Consider the following 24,571-nt stretch of genomic DNA (forward strand, 5'->3'; position numbering starts at 1 on the left):
ATTTCAATTTTGTGGCGGTGCTGACTTTTTAAACATTTTAATGCCAAGGCAAGTCATGATTCAATGACTGTTGAGGCAACATAATTTCCAGGGAAATTGAAAATGACTCAAAAGATTTAGATATACAAGTTGTGCCAAGCGATCAATCTTTGCTTCCCGAAAGTACTGAGAAGTTTCTACATTCATTTCAATGAAAAACAAAGAAAAGCCTTAATGTGCAAAAACGTAAATATTTAGTAAATGCTGCCATTTCCTAGCCACAAGCCGGTCTTCAGGCGCCTGAAACAATACCCTTCCTTGTTACTTTTGAAGTATTCGGAACCTTTCTCATGCTTCTGAGTAGTTCCGTTATGGTCTCCGTAGCCCCGTTGGTTTATTGTCTTCGATGGCCCTTTACCCTTGTCTTCTATCTTGTTGTTTTCAGGAAAATTTTGTAGGCCAAGCAAATGAGACTTTGAATTTATTCCTGGCATCTGTGAATTACAAGCTCAATGATAAATATGCATCAGCCTTCTAGAGGACCTAAATTGTTTAACAAAATGAACAGAAAATAGTATTGAAGATGAAAATAAGGCGTGCTCATTTGCATTCAATTTCACTGTATTTATATATTGTAGGAGTATAGGACTTGATAGATTGTCACAGATATAAAATCTTATTAGAAAATATGTTGATCCCTTGAGATTTTAAAGAGATTGTTAGAGAAATAAAATCTTACTAGAAAATATATTGATCTCTCAAGATATTGGAATATCATCTTCTTATATGTTCATTTTATTAGAAGATATGTATATTACTATCACTATTAATAGTATCCCGCATTTAGTTCATTGGTTGAGTATTTAGTTATTGATTGACACATGATCTTTTAATTGTAAAAAAAGAAAAAAATAGAGCATAACTCTTTATATGTTGGAAGGCAAAAATTAAGAACATACATTATGTTTAAATAAAATGCCAAAAAAAAAAATAAATGACAAAAAAATGGATTATATTTCTTGGGCCCAGTAGTTAGAAGGCTTCTTGGATTATAAACTCTACTATTCGAAGTTTGTGATGGGTCCATTTTTATAGCCCGAAACAATCTAAAACCCTTAACCCCTAACAGTGACAACCTTCTCTGCACAAAAAGCACGAACCTCCCTCATTTCGCTCGCAGAAGCAAGCACCCGTTTCCATCAATGGCATCCTTAATCTCAGAAACAACCCAAAAAATCTTCACCCCTGAGTCCCTCCGTGCTGCAGCCAAACAATCCGAACGCTGCCTCGTCGTTCCCGTTCGCCTTCGCCGGGCCATCAAGAAGTACCTCCTAGGTGATCTATCTATCTATGTGAATTTATTGACCATTTCAATATCTTCAAACTAAAATGCTCTTCTTGGTTTTTTTTTTGGGCTTATGGATATTGGGTTACAGAGCAAGAGGACCCTTATATGCGGAGAAAAGTGTTGCGGTTATCGGAGTCTTTTAGCCAGATTAAAGATGTGAATCTGCATCTGACGGCTGAGACTTCGAAGGAGCTCGTTGAGGATCCTCTTAAGTCAGTGGAGCAGTCAAAGAGATGGAAAATCAAGAGTGCTTATGGCGATATCGGTCTCACTTATAGAGATGATGAGACAGTTGCTTATGTTGCTTCCAGGATGCCCGCAGTTTACTCTGCTTGTTATAGGGTCCTTAGTGAGGTACCAAACATTTGTTCCTCTAAATTACAAGTTTACAACCTTAATAATAAAAATTTGTGCCATAATTGCCAATGATTGATCATTTCTAGGCATTTATGTGTATAGAGGCGGAATTTGTTGTTTGCTTTTAAATTTGGGTAAATTTTTGTTTTTGTCGCTTTTGCTAGGTGAGGAGAAGGCTACCAGGTTTCTCTCCAACAAAAGTTTTGGATTTTGGTGCTGGCACTGGTTCGGCATTCTGGTGGGAAATGGTTTGGGTTTTATCTGCAAATATATGTGCATATTGAGTTGTCTTGAAGTTATATAAAATTCGTTTCAGTAATAAACTTTGTGGGTTTATAGGGCAATAAGAGAAGTCTGGCCTAAAACTGTGGAGAAAATAAACATAGTGGAACCATCTCAATCCATGCAGCGTGCAGGTCGAAGTCTTATACAAGGTAATTATTCATATTCACATTTTCGTTGAGATTAAATCTGATGGTAGTTGGGAGCAGTTGATGCATTTGTTACAGAGCTAGCTGATTAGCACTTTGGCTGCATCATGATAATGTAAATTGTAAGTTAGAAAATATGAAATAATTATGGATATGCTTACATTTATGATTGATGATAAGCGTGTTACATCAAAGTAGCATGTGTCTTTGGCAGATGGTAGAAAAGAGTTGACAGTACCAACTGTCTGTATGATGATTTCTTTTTGATGATAGAATAGATTGGAACTATTGCAAATAATGACCATAGAGAGTTTTCATCATCGTAACTAATATTTGTGTGGTAAAATGATTTAAGGCATAATTGGGCAATTTCTGATATTTTTATGTCATTTCTTTATGTTTGTTTTTAGGCCTGAAGAACTTGCCCCTTATTCATAGCTATACTAGCCTTCAAACATTAACAAAAGATATCAGCAAGTCTGAGAGGGAACATGACCTTGTAATTGCTGTAAGTTTGTAATTCTGCCCAAATTTTTCATTGTTTTGTCTTGGCTCAGATGTAGCCTATTAATGTTTCTGTTTAGTTTACTGTTTTAATTGCTGCATGCCATGAATACTTTTTGGAAATCTTTTGGAGGTATGCCCTTTCTTGGTACTAACAAAATAAAATGCCTCTTTTGATGGGTTAAAGTCTTATGTGCTTGGAGAGGTACCATCACTGAAGGACCGAATTACAATAGTGCGCCAACTTTGGAATCTGACACGGGATGTCCTGGTATGTTCTTTGAATTATTGACGTATTTCTGTCATTGTATATTTTGCTGGGGGAATATCAATGGTTTGTATCACTTTTTGTGCCATGGATGAGGAAACAAACTAATGTATGCCATTCATGCCACCCTGAATTGGAAGCCCTTCTGACACTTGATGGGATGATTTAAGGCACCTTAGCTATGACTTGCAGATTATAAGTTGTTATCCTTGTAGGAATATTATTTTGGTCGTTGTCTGTCCTATATATTTCAGTTTTCATAAAATTTGATTGTTGGCAGGTCTTAGTTGAACCAGGAACACCACATGGATCTAATATTATATCTCAGATGCGATCTCACATATTGTGGATGGAAAAAAGAGTGAGTTTATTTTTTCCTCCTTTTTTTTTTCTTTTGAAAATAAATTTGTTATGTTGTGTGACTATTATGTGTTCCCTTTATGGTTGTTCTTTTTTCCCTATGCTTATATGATAGCTTAGTTATGATTTCTTAGAAATGCCGTAAAGCCAAGGCAAACAAGGAAGGTTCTAAGGACCTTATCGATCTTAGAAGTGGTGCATTCATCATTGCTCCAGTAAGTATGATTGTGCCTCCTCTGCTTTTCTTTTTCTCCATACTTAAACATGCTGCACAATCTCACTTATATATTTTTGTTTCCTTAAAAAGATAATTAAATAAGTAACTTTCCCGATTCAGTGCCCTCATGATGGGTGTTGTCCACTGGAGAAATCTGGAAAGTACTGTCATTTTGTTCAGCGTTTGCAGAGGACATCTTCACAACGTGCATACAAGGTTTTTCCTTTATTCATTTATCATTTGTTGACTTATCTAGTATTCCATGTTAATGCAAGTCAGCAATTGTCAATGCTGGGAACTTATCTAGTATTTTTGTTCCGCTATTCTTTCTCTCAACCTAAGATTTTTTATGTTTTAGTTTTATAAATGAGCTAATCTCCTTGTGAAATACCTAGGTCCATGCTATCTTGTCTCATGGTGGTTCAAAGTAGAATCTGAATCACATATTTTACATTGCAATTATATATTTTTCTGGGAATTGGAAGAGTTTATCTTGAAAGCCTCAGAATAAGGAAATTTTCACTGATCTCAACTCTTTCATTTTTCACTTTTTTGTAGCGTTCCAAGGGTGATCCTTTACGTGGCTTTGAAGATGAAAAGTTTTGTTTTGTTGCTTTCAGAAGAGGACAACGACCTCGGTTAGTATTCTCAACTGTTGTGTGAATTGTGTAATTTACAAAAATGTTTTTCTTTTCGGTAATTTGAAGCTCTAGCAACATGTATGTCTGCTGGTTTGAGTAATTTGGTCTTTCCTTAACACCTCTTAAGTGTCTTTACAAACCTTGAATAGACCACACTTTTAGGCAGAATCCCTTTTCCCCTCTGTTGTCTCATGTTGTTAATTTTAACCATTATTAAAAATTTCAGAAGGGAATCTTGGCCTCTTGATGGTATAAAATTTGAGACTTTGAAAGAGCAGCGTGCTAAGAGGAATCCAGAAGATCTTGAAACTGACTATGGTACATCTTTGTCTCCACCATCATCTTTCCTTTTTTTTAACCTTTTTAACTCTAGTAGCACACTTTGCTGACACTGATTCCTAGAATTTAGGAGAGCTCTTAATTCTGATATTTTCCATTTCAAAAATCTGTTTTTAACTTGACAGAGGATCTAGTTACTATAAAAGAAACTGCTGATGTCATTCCATATGAAGAAGTGCATTCAAGTGCCTATGACTCCGATGTTATGGAAACTGATATTGTCAGTGATAATGATGAAGACCATCAAGCAGAAGAACAAGATAATGAAGAAGAAGATCAAGAAGAAGAAACAGCTCTTGCTGATCTTGGGGGCGGTTGGGGACGGATTATCTTCCCTCCTGTTCGGAGAGGCAGGCAGGTTCACATGAATATTTGTCGACCAACCAATGGAGATGCCTCAGAGGGTTCATTTGACCGCGAGGTTATCACACAAAGTAAGAATCCTACTTTGCATCATCAGGCCCGAAGGTCATTCTGGGGTGACTTGTGGCCCTTGGGAAGGAATGTAACGGGTAGTGTCTCATGATCACGAATGTGAAGGCAGATGATATATATACAAAGGAAAGCAAAATGCCCAGTCAAATGATATATTAATATAAAGTTTGAGGTGCCCAAGATGGGTGGTTCACTAAGATTTTGTTCCAAGATGGGACCTCTTTCGGCAATATAGCACTAAAATAAAATTCTAATTTGTTATCCAACCGTAAGGTACTCTTTTCCGGCGACTAAGACCCACCGAACTCATTAGGAAGGTTCGTTGCAAGATAAACCCGGATAAATGCATTTACATGCGGATCAAAACAAATAAAGACCCTAAATATTAGCTCAGTATAGGAGCCCCCATTTCAAATTTTGCTCCGTCAGAAGCATGGGAACAAAATACCAGCTGAGCTTGAGACTTAACAAATAAAACCCAGTTGCAAAAAAGTGATGCCCTCTAAATTTTGCTGCAGCAATTCCTTTATTCAGGAAAATGCCAAAACATACAATTCATCCCAACAATTCGGAGAAATATTAAACGTTAACATTCACCATAAAATTATAAAAACGTGTGCGTGATGAAAGATTTCTTCGTGGTACTAACATCTAGGACCACAAACTATCATCAGTCCGTAGCGTTTCCTTTTTCCCTTTTTTGTTTCAGACAAATGCGTTTATGGCTGAGCAAAACTAACAGGGCACATGGAAAATTAACAGTGGCTATGGTTCAAGTCTGCATGGCAGAGCAGAGAATTTTTTTACTGAGACCAACTTCGGTCGTCTTTGTATGAAATTCACAAAGATTTGAGTTAAAAGACGCCACAAAAAATTGGGGTTTGAGGCTTGCCGATCGAACAGTTCATAGTCAGGGCAAATTTTGAAGCAGATGTTAACTGATACCCCACGGAAAACTTGGATATGTTTGATTATAGAGATTAAACACCAATTAGACTTCGCTTCCTTGTTTCTTATTTATATTTTTTATTGTTTTAAAATCTAAAAATTAAAATGAAGTTTATGAGATGGAAGATAATTACTTTCTTTTGTGTAATTCAAGTTCAAAAGGCTTTTACATGTGTCAAAGAGAATTACATTTTAATTTTTCAATTATTCAAAAAATAATTGCCTTTCCATGTTAACAGATACTGCCAAAGGCTTTGCTTGCAACGTCTAGTGTATATATATATATACCAAAGTGTGACACCAGGGATCGATTCCGATAATATCCTGTTTGAAAATAAAACCTTTGAAATGAGATAATTAGAGTTTAAACTCTTATGAAATCTTTAATTGGAATCTATTTTTATTTGGAATTTGAAATACATTTTTAATTTTTTGAATACAAGAGAACCCAGAGAGAAATTATTGTTCTTCTGGATCGGATTTCTTATCCAAGCTCAAAAAAAACTCCTCCCCTTTACCATGGTCTTTAGAGAGTTTATATTGATCAGACAAGATTGCTTTCAGCTCTTTTTATTTTCTCTTGGTAGAAAGCATCTTCTTGTGACAGACAAATTTATATATATATTCTTTTAACAAATTATGATAAATTGTCATATAAACGATGGATAGAAAAACTTTTACGGCGTCCTCCTTGTCTGGATCGCCATAATAAATGTTGAGAGGGCAGGCCAATTAAAAGCTTGTCGGGATGGCTTCCGTCCGACAAGTGGAAGCTAAGGACCATGTCCTAGTATTTTCTCCACCAACAATGTTGGAAATGAAACTGTCCTGTTAAAGCTCTTTTAGTGAGTAGTTCAACATCTACGCACTGTCAAAAGTACAATGGCTAGTGGCCTAAAAATGAGATCACATGCTATATGATTTTTTTTTATATAATTGAAATTTTATTGAAAAATATAATTGTTTCAATATTTGAATTCTATTGTACTTGGTTTAGATCTCAAATTCAAAGAGATGGAGCAAGGGTTTCCAGGAAAAAATAGTAGCTAGCTAGGGCTAGAGTTAGACTAATTAGCTACGACATTCATCAGCTCTATTATTCCTCGGATCAGTGGAATGATTGGGGCGGCTGTGGTAGCGCCAAATTCCTAGAGTTAACATCAAGCACCGTGAAAACGGATCTGCAACTGAAATGGCTGATCCTCTTTTTCTTCCCTATTCTTTCTCCTATTTACAATTCGAATTACTATCTTCCACTTTACTTTTGAACAACTCGCAGAATATAGCTAATAAATTATATATAGGTAGATTTATTGTCATTTATATACGTGTTGGTGAAGATAAATACATATATCATTATGTTTTTAGGATTGAAAGTAGATTGTAGCTTGATGAGACTGAAGATATTTGGTCAAAATGTTGGACTATCAGGACAGCTTAGAACAGACAAAACTTTATTTATCACTGCCGTGGGAAGAAAGCAATGCTGTCAGATCAAGAGAGGATCGGCAAAGGAGTTTCTTTCGCCAGGGTCATGATCCACCACTAGAAGCTTCTGGTATTCCTGAAAAATGTCGTCAAGCATGTTAGCATCTCCTACTCCGGCGTCAAAGCCGTAAGGGAATTCTTGTTGATTTTCATCATAAACCATTGCCTTTCCGCTATAAGTAGCTGCCCCTGCATTACCGTCAGGCCAATAAGGAGGAAAATCAAAGACGTCGGTATCACTATTGGCTCCTGATTTGCTCCCTTCTCCACAACTAGATGGCCCACTTATCATACTGTCAAAACCACTGCTCCTCGTTAGCACTGAAAATGGTGAAACCCTGCTAGCTTTTGGCTGATGCACTGTGGCCGTCGCAGTACGATTTGCACTCTCTTGTTTGTCCTTATTCTTTTGCTTCTTTTCACTGGTCTTGTTTGCTTTACGGCTACTTCTTGATGCTTCTTTGGAATTGGAATTGGTTTCCGATTTTTTTACTCTCTTACTGAGATGAGAATTCCAGTAGTTTTTTATTTCATTGTCTGTCCGGCCAGGAAGTCTTTTGGCAATGAGAGACCAACGATTGCCCAGAAGAGAATGGAGCCTGATTATGAGATCATCCTCATCAGGAGTGATGTTTCCTCGCTTGATATCAGGTCGGATATAATTCATCCATCTTAGTCTGCAGCTCTTCCCACACCTAAGCAGCCCTGAGTGGAGTGCACGCCAAAACAGACCAAAACTAATAGAATCAATGAACTTGCGACAAATTAAGCTTACATTTTGCCTGGAAAAAGTTAACTAAATAAGAAGCCATGGTCTAAGAATTAGAGAAATGAAATGCTAGCTGCAAATATGAGCGAGAGAAATACCAGCCTTTTTAGGCAAAGATCTCCAATGGCCTTCACCGTGAGACTTGATATAATTAGTCAGTAACGTGTCCTCTGTGGCTGTCCACGGACCTCTCTTCAAGCCCACCTTGGTACAACATGGGGCTCTTCCCATTTTCCTGTCTTCTAGGGTTCCAGGTACGCAAAAACAAATTCACCGAAAAAGAGAATGTGAACCCAGAGGGACAGACAGAGAGAGAGAGGGGTGCTAGAAAGAGCACATGAGATTAAAAACCTGTCCCCCAATTTAAGGCTATGAAAGTGAGAACATTCCAGAAATTGAACTGCTCATGTGCATTCAGCTGATGAATTATTCAAGTTCGCACAAAATTTGTAATTTTTTTTTGATAGAAAGAATTAACTATTGGTATTTGATTGGCTATATTTTCAATCAATTAATTGTCTATAGGGGTCGAATGTCTTTTCAAAATATATATGGGCTGAGACAAACCAAAGAGGCATGATCAACAACCCTTCTCCTTATCTGCCATTCTTCTTCGAACCTTGTACCATATCTTTGCGCACACAAAAAGCGGAGGAAAATGTTTTATTAGACATTTTCCTTTATATCCCCAAGCCACATTTTAAAACTCAAGTGACAACCTCAATGTGCAGGTTAATTAAGACTCGGACAATTTTTAAACATTTTTGGATCTGAACCATTACGTTGATCATGGAGAAAGGGCAACTTTCCTTGGTAAGGAGGCCTTTCCGTACCACGACTGTGCAGATCTATTCTATATGTTAACATGAAATCAAAAAGATGTCTACATTACATTGAGTTGTGAGGTCAATATCTTTACTTTTTTTATAATATTAATTTGTCAATTATCTGACGCTATGGGACCTAATAATTAATATTTTGAAGTACCATGCAGCACATATATATATATATATATATAGAAAGAAGGTTAAACCAAACAACTTAAGTTGTTGAATCTTGTAATATTTCCGGATGAACAAAGAATTGAAACCCCTTTTTTCCAATAATGACGGTAGCTGTCATTTTCATACCCATTTATAAATTAAAATAAACATTATCTTCCAAAACAAATCCAATTAGTTGTAATGTCATTTGCGACTATGAGATTTACAAAATCTCTTTCCGGTAAATAACCCTGACCTATAATAATGTGGTGGCCATGGTTTTAACTTTTAACCTTTTCTATCATGGAATGTATCCTATTCCTGATGTGAAGCTTACCGACGCCAGAATAATTGAACTACTCTTGGATTTAACCTTTGGAACATCTCTATCTATGGCACCAATTATTGATCGGCGCTTTGAAGTTACAATGACTTCAACTTTTCGATAAAATCAGAAAAGGGGTTTTTCTCCGTCACATATAATAATGTTAATTATAATGTTTTAAAAATTCATTAAATTATTTAAAAAATTTAAATAAATTTTTATTATTTTGATTATATTTAATCAAATTCATATATTTTTCTTTTTTTATTAAATAAATTTATATAATTAATGATTAATTAATTATTATTAATTCAAATATCACATATTATTTTATGTTTTTATAACGCTAATTGATATTGACCTGAAAAGTAAAAAATATTACGTAGTCATATTATTATATCATATCGTTTATTATATTATTATTTATTGTGATATGTCAACATATCATGTGATATTTTGATTAATAACACTTAATCAATAATTAATTATAAATATTATTTGATTTAAAATAAAAATATAAAAATTTGATTAAACATAATAAAACAATAAGTATTTATTTAAATTTTTTAAAATAATTCAAAAACTATTTTAGATATTATACCAATATATTAATTTAAATTTTCATGTCATGAGCATGATAGTTTTGTTATAAATATAATATGCACCATGCCAATTCCTTCATGCCAAACAAAGTCTTCTACCGAACAAGCAACAAACTTGGTGTGGCAGTTTGGCAATGGATGAATAAAGCTTTATTTTTCAAAGAAAAACTTAGAGGTCAGTTATTTCTTTTTTTAAAAAAAAAAATTATGTCGTTTATTGAATGGCCAGACTCGGGATTATAATGGTCTAGCCAAAGATGCAATCGGTCCAGCAGACAGTACAAGAGCATGTGTTTTGTCCATTTACAGCTTTCTCCCATGAAACAAGTGTAGTAAGTAGAATGCAAATCATGCATGCTATGGGACACAGGGGAGATGGTGATTTGGTTATTATGCTCGCTTATTGTTCCCAGGCATAATATACAAATCACTGATCATGAGATGATGTACCTTAATTTGTAGGGGAATTATCGTTTCCCCTGTATAAATGAACTTACAATTTTAAAAAAAAAAACAACAAAAAAGAGACAGAGAAAAGGTTGTTCGTGTTCATTAAAATCACGGACCATGAAACATTTAGTTTGCAGACCATGTATATAATACAGTAAAAGCTGGTAGTAGTCTCGCAAAAATTTTATTGCTAGGGTTGAAACGACGACTTTTAGGTTTATATATTCCAATAAATTTATAATTAATAATAGCTCAGTGGGGAGCCTTATGGAATGTGCATTGGGTTGTCCATAAAGACCCTCTGGTTTGCTTCCTCTCCTGGCTGGAAGTTGCCAACTCTGTTAGCATAGCAATGTGTAGATATGGAGAATGACTTGGTATGTCATCATATGGACCGTTTAAATTACAAGAAATAACGTCATTTTTAATGACAAAATTTGGGATGAGGAACAAATCTTTCAAGTTATGAAGCTTAGAGTTGCATGGTGGGTGAATGCAAAATGACCAAATCATAATGACTCTATTGGTGATCTTGCTAGGCTCCCAAGCGAGGGAACTACTCTTGCGAGGAATAGGAACGCCAAGGAAAAGATGGCATAGACCAAACCACCTGTTGGAAGCCTAAAATTTAACAAGGGAGGTGCCTCAAGAGGCTACCCTGGTGACTCGGGGATTAGGGGTATCCAACGAAATGAGCACGGGTTGTACTGGTTCTCTTTTCCAAATCTGTTGGCATCTGTGATTCTAACAAGACTAAATTAATGGCAGTAAGCCAAGCTGCCCTCCGCTTATGGAACCTGATAATACAAATGTCGTCAAATGAATCACTTCTCCTCGTGATGTGCCATAGAGGTTGAGACAATTGGTAATCCAAACTCTTAATGTTCCCAGTAAAATTAGTGAATGGGAGATTAAACACATTTTGCACACGACACGTAATGAGGCAGATTCCCTAGTCAAAGAAGGCATTCTCAGGCCAGAGAATTTTCTTTGGATTTATGATGGCAGGTCGCCTCAAGTTGTTGAACAGGAATTGGAGGCTGCACTCGCTATTTGAGTTCTTTTTTCTTGGTTGCTTCCCTGCCTGGAGGTATTTCTTGTCATGAAAGCTTTATCCTTGTTCTTTTTCTTTTCTTTCACGTGTCCTTGTCCAAGCTAATGTCCTTCTCTGTCATGCTGGCGGACCCGTTGGATGGCTAATATTTTGGGAACTGCTCTTAACTTGTAATGAGCTTGTATAGATCTCGTATGGATTAGTGGTTCTCTTGACAATGATGTACAGGATTTTGCGGGATTTGTTGTTGCTGCGGGTCCTTTGTAAAGATGCGAGGGGATATATTTGTCCCTCCCCATTTTTTCAAATAAAATCTTCATCTTTGCTTGTCAAAAATAAAATAATAACAAGAGCAGTACAATCAATCATAACCCTAAAACAATATATCTTATTTCATAATATCAATTAACAACAAAATTAAGTATATACATATTCTCTATTAGTTTAGAAGATTGTCAACCCCCTACTAACCATAGCAATTAGCATGCACATTGAGAACGAGGGAAATGAATGAGAATATGTCAGCATAAAAGGTCAAGGTTTAGTGAAGGTAATAATTGAAGCATTTAGAAAGTGTTGCATGATTAAGTTGTTTCATGTCGCTCTTCGAAAAGAAAAAAAGTTGTTTCATATCAAGAATATATATGTTTCTTTTTCTCCAAAGAATAGATAATTAATATACGGAAAGCAATTATGCATGGGCATGGGCATGTCGTAAATATTGATCAACAATGGTACTAAGGTAAATTCTCAATTTCGCCAAAAGGATTGGACGTAAGTTACGGGTGGGTGTGAGAGACAGCTAGGTGTACGACCCTTAAAAAAAGACTAGACGTAGGCTACGAGTCCCACTACTTTGGCATATTAAGCTTACAATCTTTGACCCAGAACTTTAAGGTGATCACTCACAAGGAACACTTTAGGGCAAGTAGAAAACAAGTCATTGTGCTTGCCTTTCCAATGCTCGTTTTGAGCCATACATAAAATCATGATCAACAAAATAAAAAAAAAAGGTGCAATACAACATTAAAATAATGAAATTTTTTTTTCGTTTTTCGTACGTATTCATTAGTGTCGATCTGCTTTTATTAAGTATAATTCTTTAAATTTCTTATATCCGACTCATAATGAGAAGCAAAGGAGTGAAATGCAATAATTATGATGCACAAAATTAAGTTATTAATATTTTTTAAAAAAATTATGAAAAATAGGTAAAGAGATAAAAATCTTGTGGGATTGGAGCCAAATCAAGAGTGACCTAATTTTTTTCTTGTATGCAAGTGATTAGAGGACATTACTCTTAACTTTTTTCTTTACTTAATAGTACCATATATAGTATATGTCGTGCATACAACAATAGAGGGAGAGAGAGACAAATGGAATCATGTAAAGCGCTATAAGTGGTATTTGATATTTTATAATACAATATGATTATAAATAATATAATTACAAAAAATGTGATTATAGGGAAGATAATATTACAGTATTTGCTAAATAAGCAAAGTAATGATTAAAATAAAAAAAATAACATTGTAACATTTAGTTTATAAATAATTTACTGAAAATATAATGTTAATTTCTAGAATTATCTTTAGAGTTTTTTTTCACAAATAACCCTCATATATAAGGTGTTTTTAAAAATATTATTCTCTATAATTTTAATTATTTTTAGTCAAAAAAATTAATTTTAGATAAAATTACTTTTAATGAAATTAACTCATATGTTTAAGTTAATGTCTCAAACTAACTTATATCCTTTGAGCTTTCCTCACTAAACTATTCATCTCTGAAGTATTCCTTACTAAAAAAAACTTTAATTACAATCATATTACATCTATTGATTATAATATGATTGCATTGTAATATTATATTACAGTAATTTATTACAAAATAAACACTATAATATAATTTAATTAAACACATTATAAAAATGTACTTTTACTTTCTTTATACCAAACTCTACTTAATTTTTTTATCAATAATTACATAAAGATCAAAGGATCTTACTTTATTTTCTCATTATTACATGGAAAAGGCAACGGAGATGAATCCAATGCGAAAAATTTTCAACAAAAAACAATGTGCTTCACTCCCCATACCAAATTTTACCTAATTTTCTTGGATCAATAATTATGAAAAAAATCAAAAGATCCTACATCATTTTCTCATTATTACATGGAAAAGGTAGTGGAGATGAATCAAACGTGTAAAATTTCAACAAAAAATATGTTTTGCTTGTGCAAATGTTCAATGGCCAATGGCTGCATATAAAACGTGAATTCCTTCAATATTATTTTTTCTTTGAAAAGCATTCATTTTCATTTCAACATCCCTGTAAACACAATAGCACATGTCCTTTGCTCCATATTCCTCTATATTACCATCATTGTCTTTTGGTCCACCTTCGTCAAGCTTTTTTTTATTATTCAAACAAAATTAACCACACCAAGGGAAGAAAAATAAGAAGCTTTAGGTTAATTTAATGTAGAAACTGGAATTGTTTCATTTATATATATATATATTGAAAAAGATATTTGCATATTGACTAAAGGTAAAATAACATAAATACTAAATAAATTTATTTATCATGTATTCAAACTAGCATGAAAATTCATATCGATGTTACAACTTTTACTTCAAAAAACTACATAAAATATTTAAGAAAAAACTCTAAAACACCCCGTAGAGTTTCTATTTATATTTTTAATGTAGAAACTGGAATTGTTTCATTTATATACATATATTGAAAAAGATATTTGCATATTGACTAAAGGTAAAATAACATAAATACTAAATAAATTTATTATCATGTATTCAAACTAGCATGAAAATTCATATCGATGTTACAACTTTTACTTCACAAAAACTACATAAAAATATTTAAGAAAAAACTCTAAAACAACCCATAGAGTTCTATTTATATTTTTAATGTAGAAATAGTAAAGTATTAACGAATTATTGTGCTCTAACTAATGATACCTTTCTTTTAATAGTTCTAAGGATAATGATACATATCCATTAATTAAAAATTAGGATCCTATTTATTTCATGAATCATGATTGAAAAACAAAAGGGTAAGATCAGAAATTAGTGACTAAGCTAAGGGGTAAAAGTACCAATCCCCTACCCCACTAATTAATTGAAGTTCATAATTGATTAATTGAAATTTAAGGAGTAGAACCTAGTAAGTAATCAAATGAACTTCAAATCATGGCATTATGAACAAATTTAGTACTCCAAAGTGAAACATGGGATTGTTCTTCTTCTTTGAACTAATGAAAGCTCAACAATAAAGATTCATTTTCCCTAGAAGAAGCAAATGTAAGTGAAGGCAAATAAAGATCTTAGTTTTGCATATCAATTTTTGAGGTAATAACATTAAATCAATAAAGTTTTGGACTGTAAGCATTTATCACGCAGTGGGAACTGTCAGACTTAAAAGTTTCTCGTTTTGCTACATTGGATGCTGCACCATATCCTAATCTTTATTGCCCCAACTTCTGAGGTTTTTTGTTTTTCTAATTTGGGTTGTTAAAACAACACTTTAAAACATAAATAAGTCAAATTGTTTGGGATTTCCTTTTATAATTATTATTCACTTTCCCATCATAATATATTCTATATGGATCTTTTCTAATTAAATCTGAATTATTCAGTCTTGATGGGTATAGAAATCAGTTCTTTAGTAGTTTTCTTGTTAGCTAGAAGCTAAAAAGGGTCACCCCATAATTGGGTGAAATTCCAGACCGTTAAACCATGGGCTTATTAGCCTAAATCATAAGGCCCTTTCTGGGCCAAGCCTCAGAAACAAACACGAAAAAAAAAAAAAAAAACCCGCTCATTTTTTCCAATCTTTTACTAGAAATATAATCTTCACTCGTATTTTTCTAAATGTCAATCATATAATATAACCATTCGTGTTTCTTGTATTGTACGTACACATATCTCTTCTTATTTCCATTGTAAGAAATCCTATTACGCTTTTATGTGACAACAATAAATTGCAGTGGTCGACATCAGCCGGCCACATATGAATTTCAATGGTTGCAATGGTCTCTGACTATAAAGATCTAGAAAAATCTACAACACTCTGCAGAAAAATGATTGTATACACAAAGAAAATGGGCCCATTTAGCACATATTTTAGAGCTCACAGCCTCTGAACAAATCAAAGAATTATACTTACATAAATTGACATCTATATAGGACGACCAAAATTAAACCCCGAACACTTGTTGGGACCTGACTGGATTTCACCCAGATTAATAAACCATTGCCGTTTGGCATTAATTGATAGGACTACAATGCACTTCAAAATCTATGGTGGGATCCGAACCCACATGCAGGGAGGACCACATGAACCTATGGTTGCTGCAAGAAAGCAACAATCAGAATAGCTGTCTTTAAGGGGCTCAAACAGCCAAAGGAACTGCCATGCTAAGTCAACTGAATCTTTGGGGGGTCTTATAATCGAATAGGTAACCCATAATTGAGGTAAGTTCGAATGCGTCCATCCCAGCTTGCAGTAACAATGACAAGACCCCACTTGTGAGAACTTAACATGCTTTGATATGCACTTTTCAAAACCTTTAACTCGAATTTGCACATGTCAGATGCAATCGTGGCCGGACTCGCATTGGGGAGTGTCTCTTCGGGCCAAGTTGCAGACCCCCTTGTCAAAGACTCCAACAGAACACGTGTAAGAGAGAAACAATCTGGTGAAGAGTGGGGCATTATTTGATCCAGCTCCACCTTTGGATTGTGATGTTTCTGCACATTTGCAAGGCCATTTCTCTGCACATCCCTGCCCAATTCCGGGGATCTAAGCATTCCAGGAATGGTTTCCATGCCACACCAAGGTATAGCAACGGATGCATTGTGGGAGAGGAAACTCTCACGAGACAAAATGGTCTTCGCTTTGGAACTGTTCTTCTCTTGATTGGTGTAATTCCAGATGTAGACATTAGAATCCTCACTAGCTGAGATGACCTGTTTCCCATCTTGGCTAAAAGTTGCAGAAATCTGACTTGTTGCAATCCGAAAGCCTGATGCTGGAAGATGAAATAAGCAAAGTCATAAAAATGTTGTATTTCTAAAGATTTAAAATCATCCACTACCACCTTCAGTCATCACATAGGGAGAAACAATGTTCATCCCCACTCCAAGACTATTCAAGATGGTCATTTGTGAAACAACAGATATAGGGACAGAGTAAAGTACTCACCCTTTAGTTTACATGCAACATCCCTTCCAGACAAGACACGAACAAGTGAGTCAGCTGAAGTGATGATCACTTTGCTTGGGTCACTAGGAGAGAACTAGAAAGTGAAACAACAATATGTAAGTCTTCACCCGTTAAAAATGTAACGAAGAAGGAACGTTACATATGACAAAAATAGGAACAGAATTTAACCACCTCAAAGCCAGTTATCCTTTTTCCAGGTAGCTTCTTTTTGCCTTGTAAGCATATTGGTGCATCGAGTAGAAGTCGATTATCTGAAAAACAGAATGCATGATTAACTGCGGTTCAACCAGAAAATACCAGCAACGTAAGAACTATTGGTGCAAAACTGTCTGCATATTTCTTGCAAAACTATACTAATTCAAATCTTTTCAGAAAGAAAACAGACCACCTAAGCTAGTTGGAAGAACTTTTGGCGCATGACGTTTGCATAGAGCAAATCCACAGTTTTTATGACCTTATCTACCATAAGTGAAGATAATTCAAGAATAATCTACAACATCCTGCCACGATCATCACTCATATCAACATATTTTCTCTTCTTGACCAGGATATATTTGCAACAAGACTATCTCAAGCATAATCTTTATAATGGAAAATCATTTCCTCGAAATTCAAAAAAAGCCAGGAAAATAATCATAGAAAAGTCAGGCATTCAGGCCTTATTCTTTTAGTTATCCCCCAACTATCATAAATATGTATGAATCTCTTTAAGATTATATTTCTATATTCCCACTGGCCAACTTCAAACCGATTGCTAAGTCCACTTATCAAACATCCAACATCAGAATATATATAGGTCACCGCTGTAGGCACTAAACAGTTGTACAGCCACTATTTCCAACCCACTCAACAGCTAGAAACTAAGTCTTGGACTATCGGTCATTGGTAACTTTATAATGCTAGCAAACTCAAAAAGCAATATCATATAACTACTTCAAACCAAACAAAGAAAAAAAAAACCTTTTACAGATCATATTATCAGCATATTCAAGGTTCAGTAGCACCATTAATGTGCAATGGAACTTCAAAGAAAACTACAAGAAAAATTTTGGCTTTTACATATGAACATACCTATGATATCATAAAAGCGGCAGTTTCCAGTCATGGAGCCAACTATTCCTCCCTACAATAATCAATCAACGAGTTTTTTAATACAATATATTAGATTTCAGCAGACAAACCCCAAATTTTAGGAGCTAAAAGCAAAAACTTTGACAAACCTTTCCATCAGGGCGATAACACACAGCAGTGACTATATCCCTTATGTCAGTATAATCAATAACTCGACAGCGAAGCACTTCCCAAATGCGAACTTTTCCATCAATTGAACCACTGATGAAATAATTATCATTCACAGGGTTGAAGGCAACAGAAGTCACTACATTGATAATAAGAGTAACACAAATATTAATTTCATGTAATTTTGGAAAAGATAAAATCAGCTAACCAAGCAAAAAATATTTTAATCATCCATAATTTTTGAATGGCTTGGAATGGGGGGCAGGAGGCGTGTTAAGAGAGGCTTACCATAATTGTTATGAGAAAAAACCCTCAAGCATCTATCATATCCCACTTGCCATAAACGAACAGTCTTGTCAACAGAGGATGACAGTAGAAACTGCAATAAAGAAGATATGATATCATTATTGTAAATCAAGGAAAATTCCCAAGTTTTATACACACACACACATATACATATACATATACATATACATATGTATATGTATACACACACACGTATATATATATATTAAAGATAACAACATGCTAAGTAGTATCCTTCAATTTCTTAAAAAACATAAAATAGCAATCTAATAAGGAAGATGAAATCTAGGAACTTTACCCCTTTCTTAGACCATGAAAGAGCCAAAACTTCCCCACTGTGCCCCTGAAATTCATGCACAGGCTTCTCCAGAATTCGGAAGACCTTTGGTGGGAAAATGACGCAAGTTGAATCTGATGATCTCCTTAACCTCTTAATTTTATCTATATTTTCTTTATCCACATTGAGAGGAGTCAGCCTAGAAAGATGATTCATTCTGAAGTACAGACATGAAGAATCAAGGTCTTGGATGTCCAATTTGTCTAAACTCTCATCCTCGACAACCTTCCAGACACGAACAATACCATCTTCACCTGCAGTTGCCAAGTATTGCCCATCCAGACTAAACTTCATCGTCAAGATTGACCCTTCATGTGCTGTAAAATCTTGCCCACAATATAGGGAAGACAACTCCTTGGAACTCTTGCTACATGGATGAACCCTGACTCTTTTCATCCTTTCCCCTGAAGCTGAGCCATGATTAACATGCTTTGATGCAACTTCAACAGGTCTTTCAACAATATGAGCCATCGCACCTAATTTCCTTAACCAACTCTTTTTCACTTTCCTTTTCACATCAATTGAAGGCCTTCCCTCAACCTGTCTATGCAAGTGCAGCTCAACAAAAGGAGATGACATAGGGGTCCTGTCAAAGTCTTCAGAACTAACAGATTTATTTGAACCCCTTCCTTGTAAACAGCTGTTTGTTCCATTTTGGACCTGTTCAACCACAAGCAATTCCATATGACCATCCAAATTCTGGCTTGATGTGCAAAACAATCCCCTTTTGAACAATTTTCAGCTGGTTCCTGAGCATCATTAGACCGAAAAGATACAAAAGACCGGTTGGATGATACCCCATCTTCGAGACCTGAAGTCCTCAACACAGCCCCACTATCTTGCGAGATTCTATCAATGCCCAATTCAATTTCATCACTATATGAATCACCCGGATCCTCTCTGGTAATTGAATTCCGATCTAAACTTAGCCCCATCCATTTTCGGAATCTATAACGACGCTTATCAACACTTTCTGGGAACATAGACCAAACCTTGTACTGATCAAAACTATCCCAAAACCCGTTGACTAGGCCAAAACCAGGACTAGAACCACATTCCTCAGAACAAACTGAACTGCTATCAGATACAGAAGAAATCTCCTCACGGGTATCAAAGAATTGATCGTCCTCTTCTTCAAAGTAACTCCCCATTATAGTTTTTCTCTCAATCCATGAAATCCTGAAACATTAAGCCACTGCTAAGTTTTCTAGGCTCTCAATCGAACAAGGCAAAGTTGTCTTGTTTTCATATTTTGACTTTTTAGTATTTCAAGAAAAATCAATTAACAACACATAATCACCAACAAACTTCTAGGAAGAAACATAAAAGACAGATCTTTGCAACAAATTTTTTAACGCCGAAGACAAAGGAGGCTTTAAAACATTTGAACAGAACGATGACCACGAAACAAAAATAAACAGAGATCAGAAACCAAAACAGAAGAAGATTTGCTTACCTGGGTCACCACGAGAAGTTGGTCAAACCCCAGAATTCCACGGATTTCCCCACCTCTAAACAACCTCTTAGTCTTTCCCTTCTTCCTTTCTCTCAACAACAAAAAAAAAAAGAAAACAAAAGAGTCCGCACTCAAGAAGACAGAAGGAAGAATTAAAAAGTAGTAGGAAAGTATAAATATGAAGGCAAAAATATGCCTCGGTATTGGCGTTAACGCGAAGGAGAGGAAGATCCTAATTCCTAAAGGTTGATAGGTGGTGGTTTCTTTGTTTCTGTGTCTGTCTGTGTCTGCTTTCTCTCTCTCTCTCTCTCTCTCTCTCTCTCTGTCTTTGATGTCAATTACTGCTAACGTAAATTGTTTAGTTCTGTCCGTTGGTACTTCCTTTGGTCTCTTACACTCTCACCTCAGGCTTCACCGAGCAACTAACGACTTCATTTTAACGGTTGTTGTTCTTCATTGCAACAGTGTATCAGCCCTTTTACCATTTCTTCTTTAAATTTGGAAGTCAGATGTTGGTGAAATTTTCTTGTTCCTTGCACAATTAACTCTCCTATCTTTCTCCTAATCACGCAATAATAGGCGACGTAATTATCAATAAATAAATATAAATAAATATAAGTAGGTTGTATATTTTATTAACCTTCCCAGCGCATGTTGTAATGATCTTACACTAACCTAACCTTCACCTACTTTGCTTTTTTGTTTGGTAAACTCTCATTTATCCGAATGGAGTGAAATCTGGAGGGTTCATTAATTAGAATTTAGATTGCCTTTTCTGATGTCATTTTGTTCACCTATACACTAAAACTCAAATCAAATTTTTTTAAAAAGAAAAACTATTTTTTTATTTTTATATATTTTGGACAAAGCCATCAAAAAGAAGAAACACAGTAATTCTCCTCTTTAAAAAAGTTTTGAGTCCAAGTTTCAAATTTTCGCTTTCTTTGTATTTTTCCCATATTTATACCAAAAAAAAAGTTTGAATATTGGAAATTAACAAGCCAGATTTGTTATGCTGCGGGCTTGAATTAAATCATAAAACTACTGGGTATTGTTCAATCTAATTCATTAAAATTTTTTTAGTAGTATATGTTTGTACACTACATTTAATTAAAATATCTGTTTCCTCTTATTACTTTTGGTGATCATGTGATTTTCAATTTTGGCTTGTGATGAAGGAATGTGACTATGTTTGTGTGTGTGTGTGTGTGACATCTACATCAATAATCAAGTGGCAATCCATATACATAGTGATGATCATGATTTTATTTTATTTTATTTTATTTTTGGTATAGATGATCATGATTTTATTCACAAACGTGCTCATGGATTTTGCTTTTATGGCTAGACTAGATAATAATGAATTAAATGTGCAGAGGATGTCAACCAATGTTTTCATAGCCTTTTTATTAATTACTTTTGCTTAGCATTATGGATGAGTAAAATCAAATCAGATTAATTATTTATCCAAATTAAATAGGATTTGGATAAAATAGTTTGGTCTAATTGATTCATTAAATCAATTGATTCAAAATATTCGATCCAATTAATTTTTTGATCCATTTTCAATTTTAAAATTTTAAGCTAATCTACCCAAAAAACTAAACTTATTTTTATATATATTAATATATAAAATATTTTTTATATATTAAGAAAATTTGATAACAAACTTAATTAATAATATATTTTAAATATATTAATTTATTATATATACATATATAAATCGATCATAATAATTTAATTTTAGTTATATTTATTTATTTATAGATATGTATTAATATGAAATTACTAGTTATATATTTTAAATTATATAACTTATATGTTAATATTATAATATATGATAGTAAATGTCATATATATTAATATGTTATAATTATTATATCTTAGAAATATTTTGTAATTTAAAATATTATGAATATATATATTGTATAAATATTATATATATATGCATATATTTAATTTATGCATAATTTATATATATTATAATTATGGATGAAGTTTTTAAGTATCAATACTATAATTTGTAAAAAACAATGATAAAATTTTAATTCATTTATAAAAATAAAATTGATTGAACTAATTATATGTTTGGTCAATTTGATTATTTTTTATATTTAAATAATTTTTTAAAAATATTTGATCTATTTGATTTTTAAGAATGACAAACCAAACTATCCAACTAATTAACTTGTTGCACTAAATTTTCGGTCATAAGAAAGTGATTATAAAAAATTTAGATAGCTAATTGATAAAAGATTAAAAGCAAACTCTCCCTTTACTAAATGGATAATGCTTATCTTCAATTAATGACATAAGTAATGTGTAATTTTTGTCTTAAAAATGGCAACAAAAAAAAAGTAATCAACCTAAAAATGAAATTGAACAAAATTGATTTTTTTATTGAAGATGGATTGGTGATGTTGTCGATACCAACCCAAAAAAAAAAAAAATTAAAAAACATAGAAGGGGTTACCCAAACCAAAAAACAAAAAAAAAGATTTGGGTTGTCAAGTGTCAACCGAGACTTGTCCACCAGCCGGATGATAACGCCAGGTCGACAAGAAAATGCTATTGGATGCGTCATTTCATTGTTGTGTGACTGCCATTTTAAGTTGACCAGAAAATGGCCTTTCAGCCAAGTTTGTGAAATAGCTGGGATTCTCTGCCGTGTCTTTGTGAATAAGTTTGACTTTCAACTTTCTCCATCTCTCCTTGTCTTTGCCATGATGTTTCCTTTCCCACTGACGGGGCCCTGCCTCAGAGCTGAAATTTCCAAAGAACACCATAACACAAAAGCAATAAATTGAAATTTAGTATAACCTTGTTTCCACCTTAATTATGATTAATATACTATCATAGTCTCTTTTAAATATTGTAGTCACGGTTCCTTGTAAAGTTATATATGACATCCTTTATTTCAAACTGGAAATAAACTGGTCCTGTCTAACATATACATTTCAAGCTTGTTGCACCAAACATTTCCCTTTAAGGTTATGCAGCTACAAGCAAGTGAACAACATTGAATTGCTTAGTGAGGGCTGGAAAACTGAATTTCAACTGAATAAAAATGAAAACTAGTTCCTGAGGCCGTAATTAATTAGAAGATACTAGAAATGTCTGCTGATCAACTAAAAGATTCAGTGGCTCTTCTAGCTTGGCCATTTGTTGATGAATAAGTTGGTTGCAGCTTTTTGGAGACAAGAACTCATCAGTGTTACAACGACACTTCCTTTGTCTCCCACCTAAAAAAAAAGGGACAGAAAAAAAAAAAACTCTTCCCCAAGTATTCTATCCTCTTAGAAGCAGATCGGTCACTCTGAGGCTCAAGTTGAACCGTTAAGGAGATGATGATAGGTTTTAGAGCTTGTTAGATAGACTGATAGACTTATTTTTATTATTATTATTATTAGAGTCGGATCATTGGAATAGCATCATCATCCCTTCAAATCTTGGTATGATTAACATCGGCAACCGACCAGTTTTGTTTTTTGTTTTTTTTTAATGGAGATTGCAGGAGTATCTATGAAGTATAAACGTTAACATCTGCTAATTCTCGGGACAAACTTGGTCAAACTTTGATTTTTGACTTGAACAAGTAGCTTAGAAAAAGAGTATTTTGTGGAGAGTTGTTGGACCGACAGTTTATTATCCAAATGGGTGCATTCTTGTTAAATGCTGCCCCTTCCGTGCTAGTGCTATCATTAGCTTACCTATATGATTGGGGAAAGATTTTTTGGACCGCTCTTGCCTTGTACCGATCCACAGAAAAGAGGCCCAACCAAAAAGAGCAAAAGTAAAATTTTGAAGAGTTTCCTCTTACATTCTTGGACTGCCAAGCCAAGATTCTTACATTGTTTAAAAGGCTTAGCATCATGGAATGAACTAATATTCTAGAAATCTTCTGCACGCTGTCTGAATCCTGATGCAGAGCCCCCTCACAGTGAAGCGAAAGGGAGTGAGGAAATTGACGCCCACATCGACAAGATAAGGGCCTAATGGCCCAAATGGATTTCAAGTTGAACTGTAGTCCATAGCTTTCTCTATGGTTCATCCCAAGTCTAACAAGGCTTAGTACTATTTTCAATCTCAATCTTTGCTTCGCAAGGAAACACATTAGATTGAAACTAAGCTTTATATGATCATAACAAACATTTAAATATGGAAATTCAAGGTTCTTCTTCTCCATCAGCTTCTTTTTGTCTTCCTTCCCCATTTACACTCTACAGTCCCCTTACAAGTTAGGACGGAGGAGGAAAGATGGCTAATGGATATAGGCCTGGTGGTCCAAAAAGAGGTCATTCCGTCCCCAGTTTGGGACAATTGTGGGCTTCGCACTCCTTCCTCAACGTACATGCTATAGTGGAGACAAGGCCCTCCTGGCAACCAGCCATGTGGCTTCGCTTTTTGAGCAAATAGTACCCTGGAATTTGGTCTCCAATCGAAATGCTGGCAGAGGAAATATAGTACTATTACTTTTATTTCCACAGTAT

At 34.3% G+C, this 24,571-nt stretch overlaps 3 protein-coding genes across 3 annotated transcripts; 1 reads left to right on the plus strand and 2 right to left on the minus strand.

Annotated features, from left to right (window-relative positions):
* Window positions 1-1,107: 1,107 nt before the first annotated feature.
* On the plus strand, window positions 1,108-5,103 carry LOC110420116 (copper ion binding / methyltransferase). Its single transcript, XM_021433298.2, has 12 exons — window positions 1,108-1,314; window positions 1,416-1,681; window positions 1,849-1,922; window positions 2,024-2,118; window positions 2,526-2,623; window positions 2,807-2,890; window positions 3,168-3,248; window positions 3,382-3,462; window positions 3,585-3,680; window positions 4,023-4,102; window positions 4,332-4,423; window positions 4,570-5,103. Exons 1-12 carry the CDS (start codon window positions 1,182-1,184, stop codon window positions 4,968-4,970), a joined length of 1,581 nt encoding a protein of 526 aa, XP_021288973.1. The 5' UTR covers window positions 1,108-1,181; the 3' UTR covers window positions 4,971-5,103.
* A 1,815-nt stretch (window positions 5,104-6,918) lies between these two features.
* On the minus strand, window positions 6,919-8,503 carry LOC110411038 (uncharacterized). The gene is made up of 2 exons (XM_021421038.2): window positions 8,183-8,503; window positions 6,919-8,020 (listed from the first exon to the last, which is right to left on the minus strand). Exons 1-2 carry the CDS (start codon window positions 8,313-8,315, stop codon window positions 7,317-7,319), a joined length of 837 nt encoding a protein of 278 aa, XP_021276713.1. The 5' UTR covers window positions 8,316-8,503; the 3' UTR covers window positions 6,919-7,316.
* A 7,036-nt stretch (window positions 8,504-15,539) lies between these two features.
* LOC110422086 (Transducin/WD40 repeat-like superfamily protein) lies at window positions 15,540-20,618 on the minus strand. The gene is given in 9 exon segments (XM_021435868.2): window positions 15,540-16,549; window positions 16,723-16,816; window positions 16,915-16,994; window positions 17,815-17,866; window positions 17,964-18,121; window positions 18,271-18,361; window positions 18,587-19,342; window positions 19,345-19,804; window positions 20,082-20,618. Coding segments are annotated over 8 exon segments (2,250 nt in total). The 5' UTR covers window positions 19,777-19,804; window positions 20,082-20,618; the 3' UTR covers window positions 15,540-15,962.
* Between the last annotated feature and the right edge of the window lie 3,953 nt (window positions 20,619-24,571).

Source organism: Theobroma umbraticum, unplaced genomic scaffold, assembly GCF_002168275.2.
Source record: "Theobroma umbraticum cultivar Fairchild unplaced genomic scaffold, ASM216827v3 scaffold_30.0, whole genome shotgun sequence".
Lineage (NCBI taxonomy): Eukaryota > Viridiplantae > Streptophyta > Magnoliopsida > Malvales > Malvaceae > Theobroma > Theobroma umbraticum.

Excerpts from the sequence above, each read along its gene's own strand:
- LOC110420116 (XM_021433298.2), top strand. The coding sequence starts at position 1,182 with ATGGCATCCTTAATCTCAGAAACAACCCAAAAAATCTTCACCCCTGAG. Across the intron at positions 3,463-3,584 it reads GTGCATTCATCATTGCTCCA|TGCCCTCATGATGGGTGTTG; the intron begins GTAAGTATGATT and ends TTCCCGATTCAG. Across the intron at positions 4,424-4,569 it reads AGATCTTGAAACTGACTATG|AGGATCTAGTTACTATAAAA; the intron begins GTACATCTTTGT and ends TTAACTTGACAG.
- LOC110411038 (XM_021421038.2), bottom strand. The coding sequence starts at position 8,315 with ATGGGAAGAGCCCCATGTTGTACCAAGGTGGGCTTGAAGAGAGGTCCG. Across the intron at positions 8,021-8,182 it reads ATCTTTGCCTAAAAAGGCTG|GGCTGCTTAGGTGTGGGAAG; the intron begins GTATTTCTCTCG and ends CACTCCACTCAG.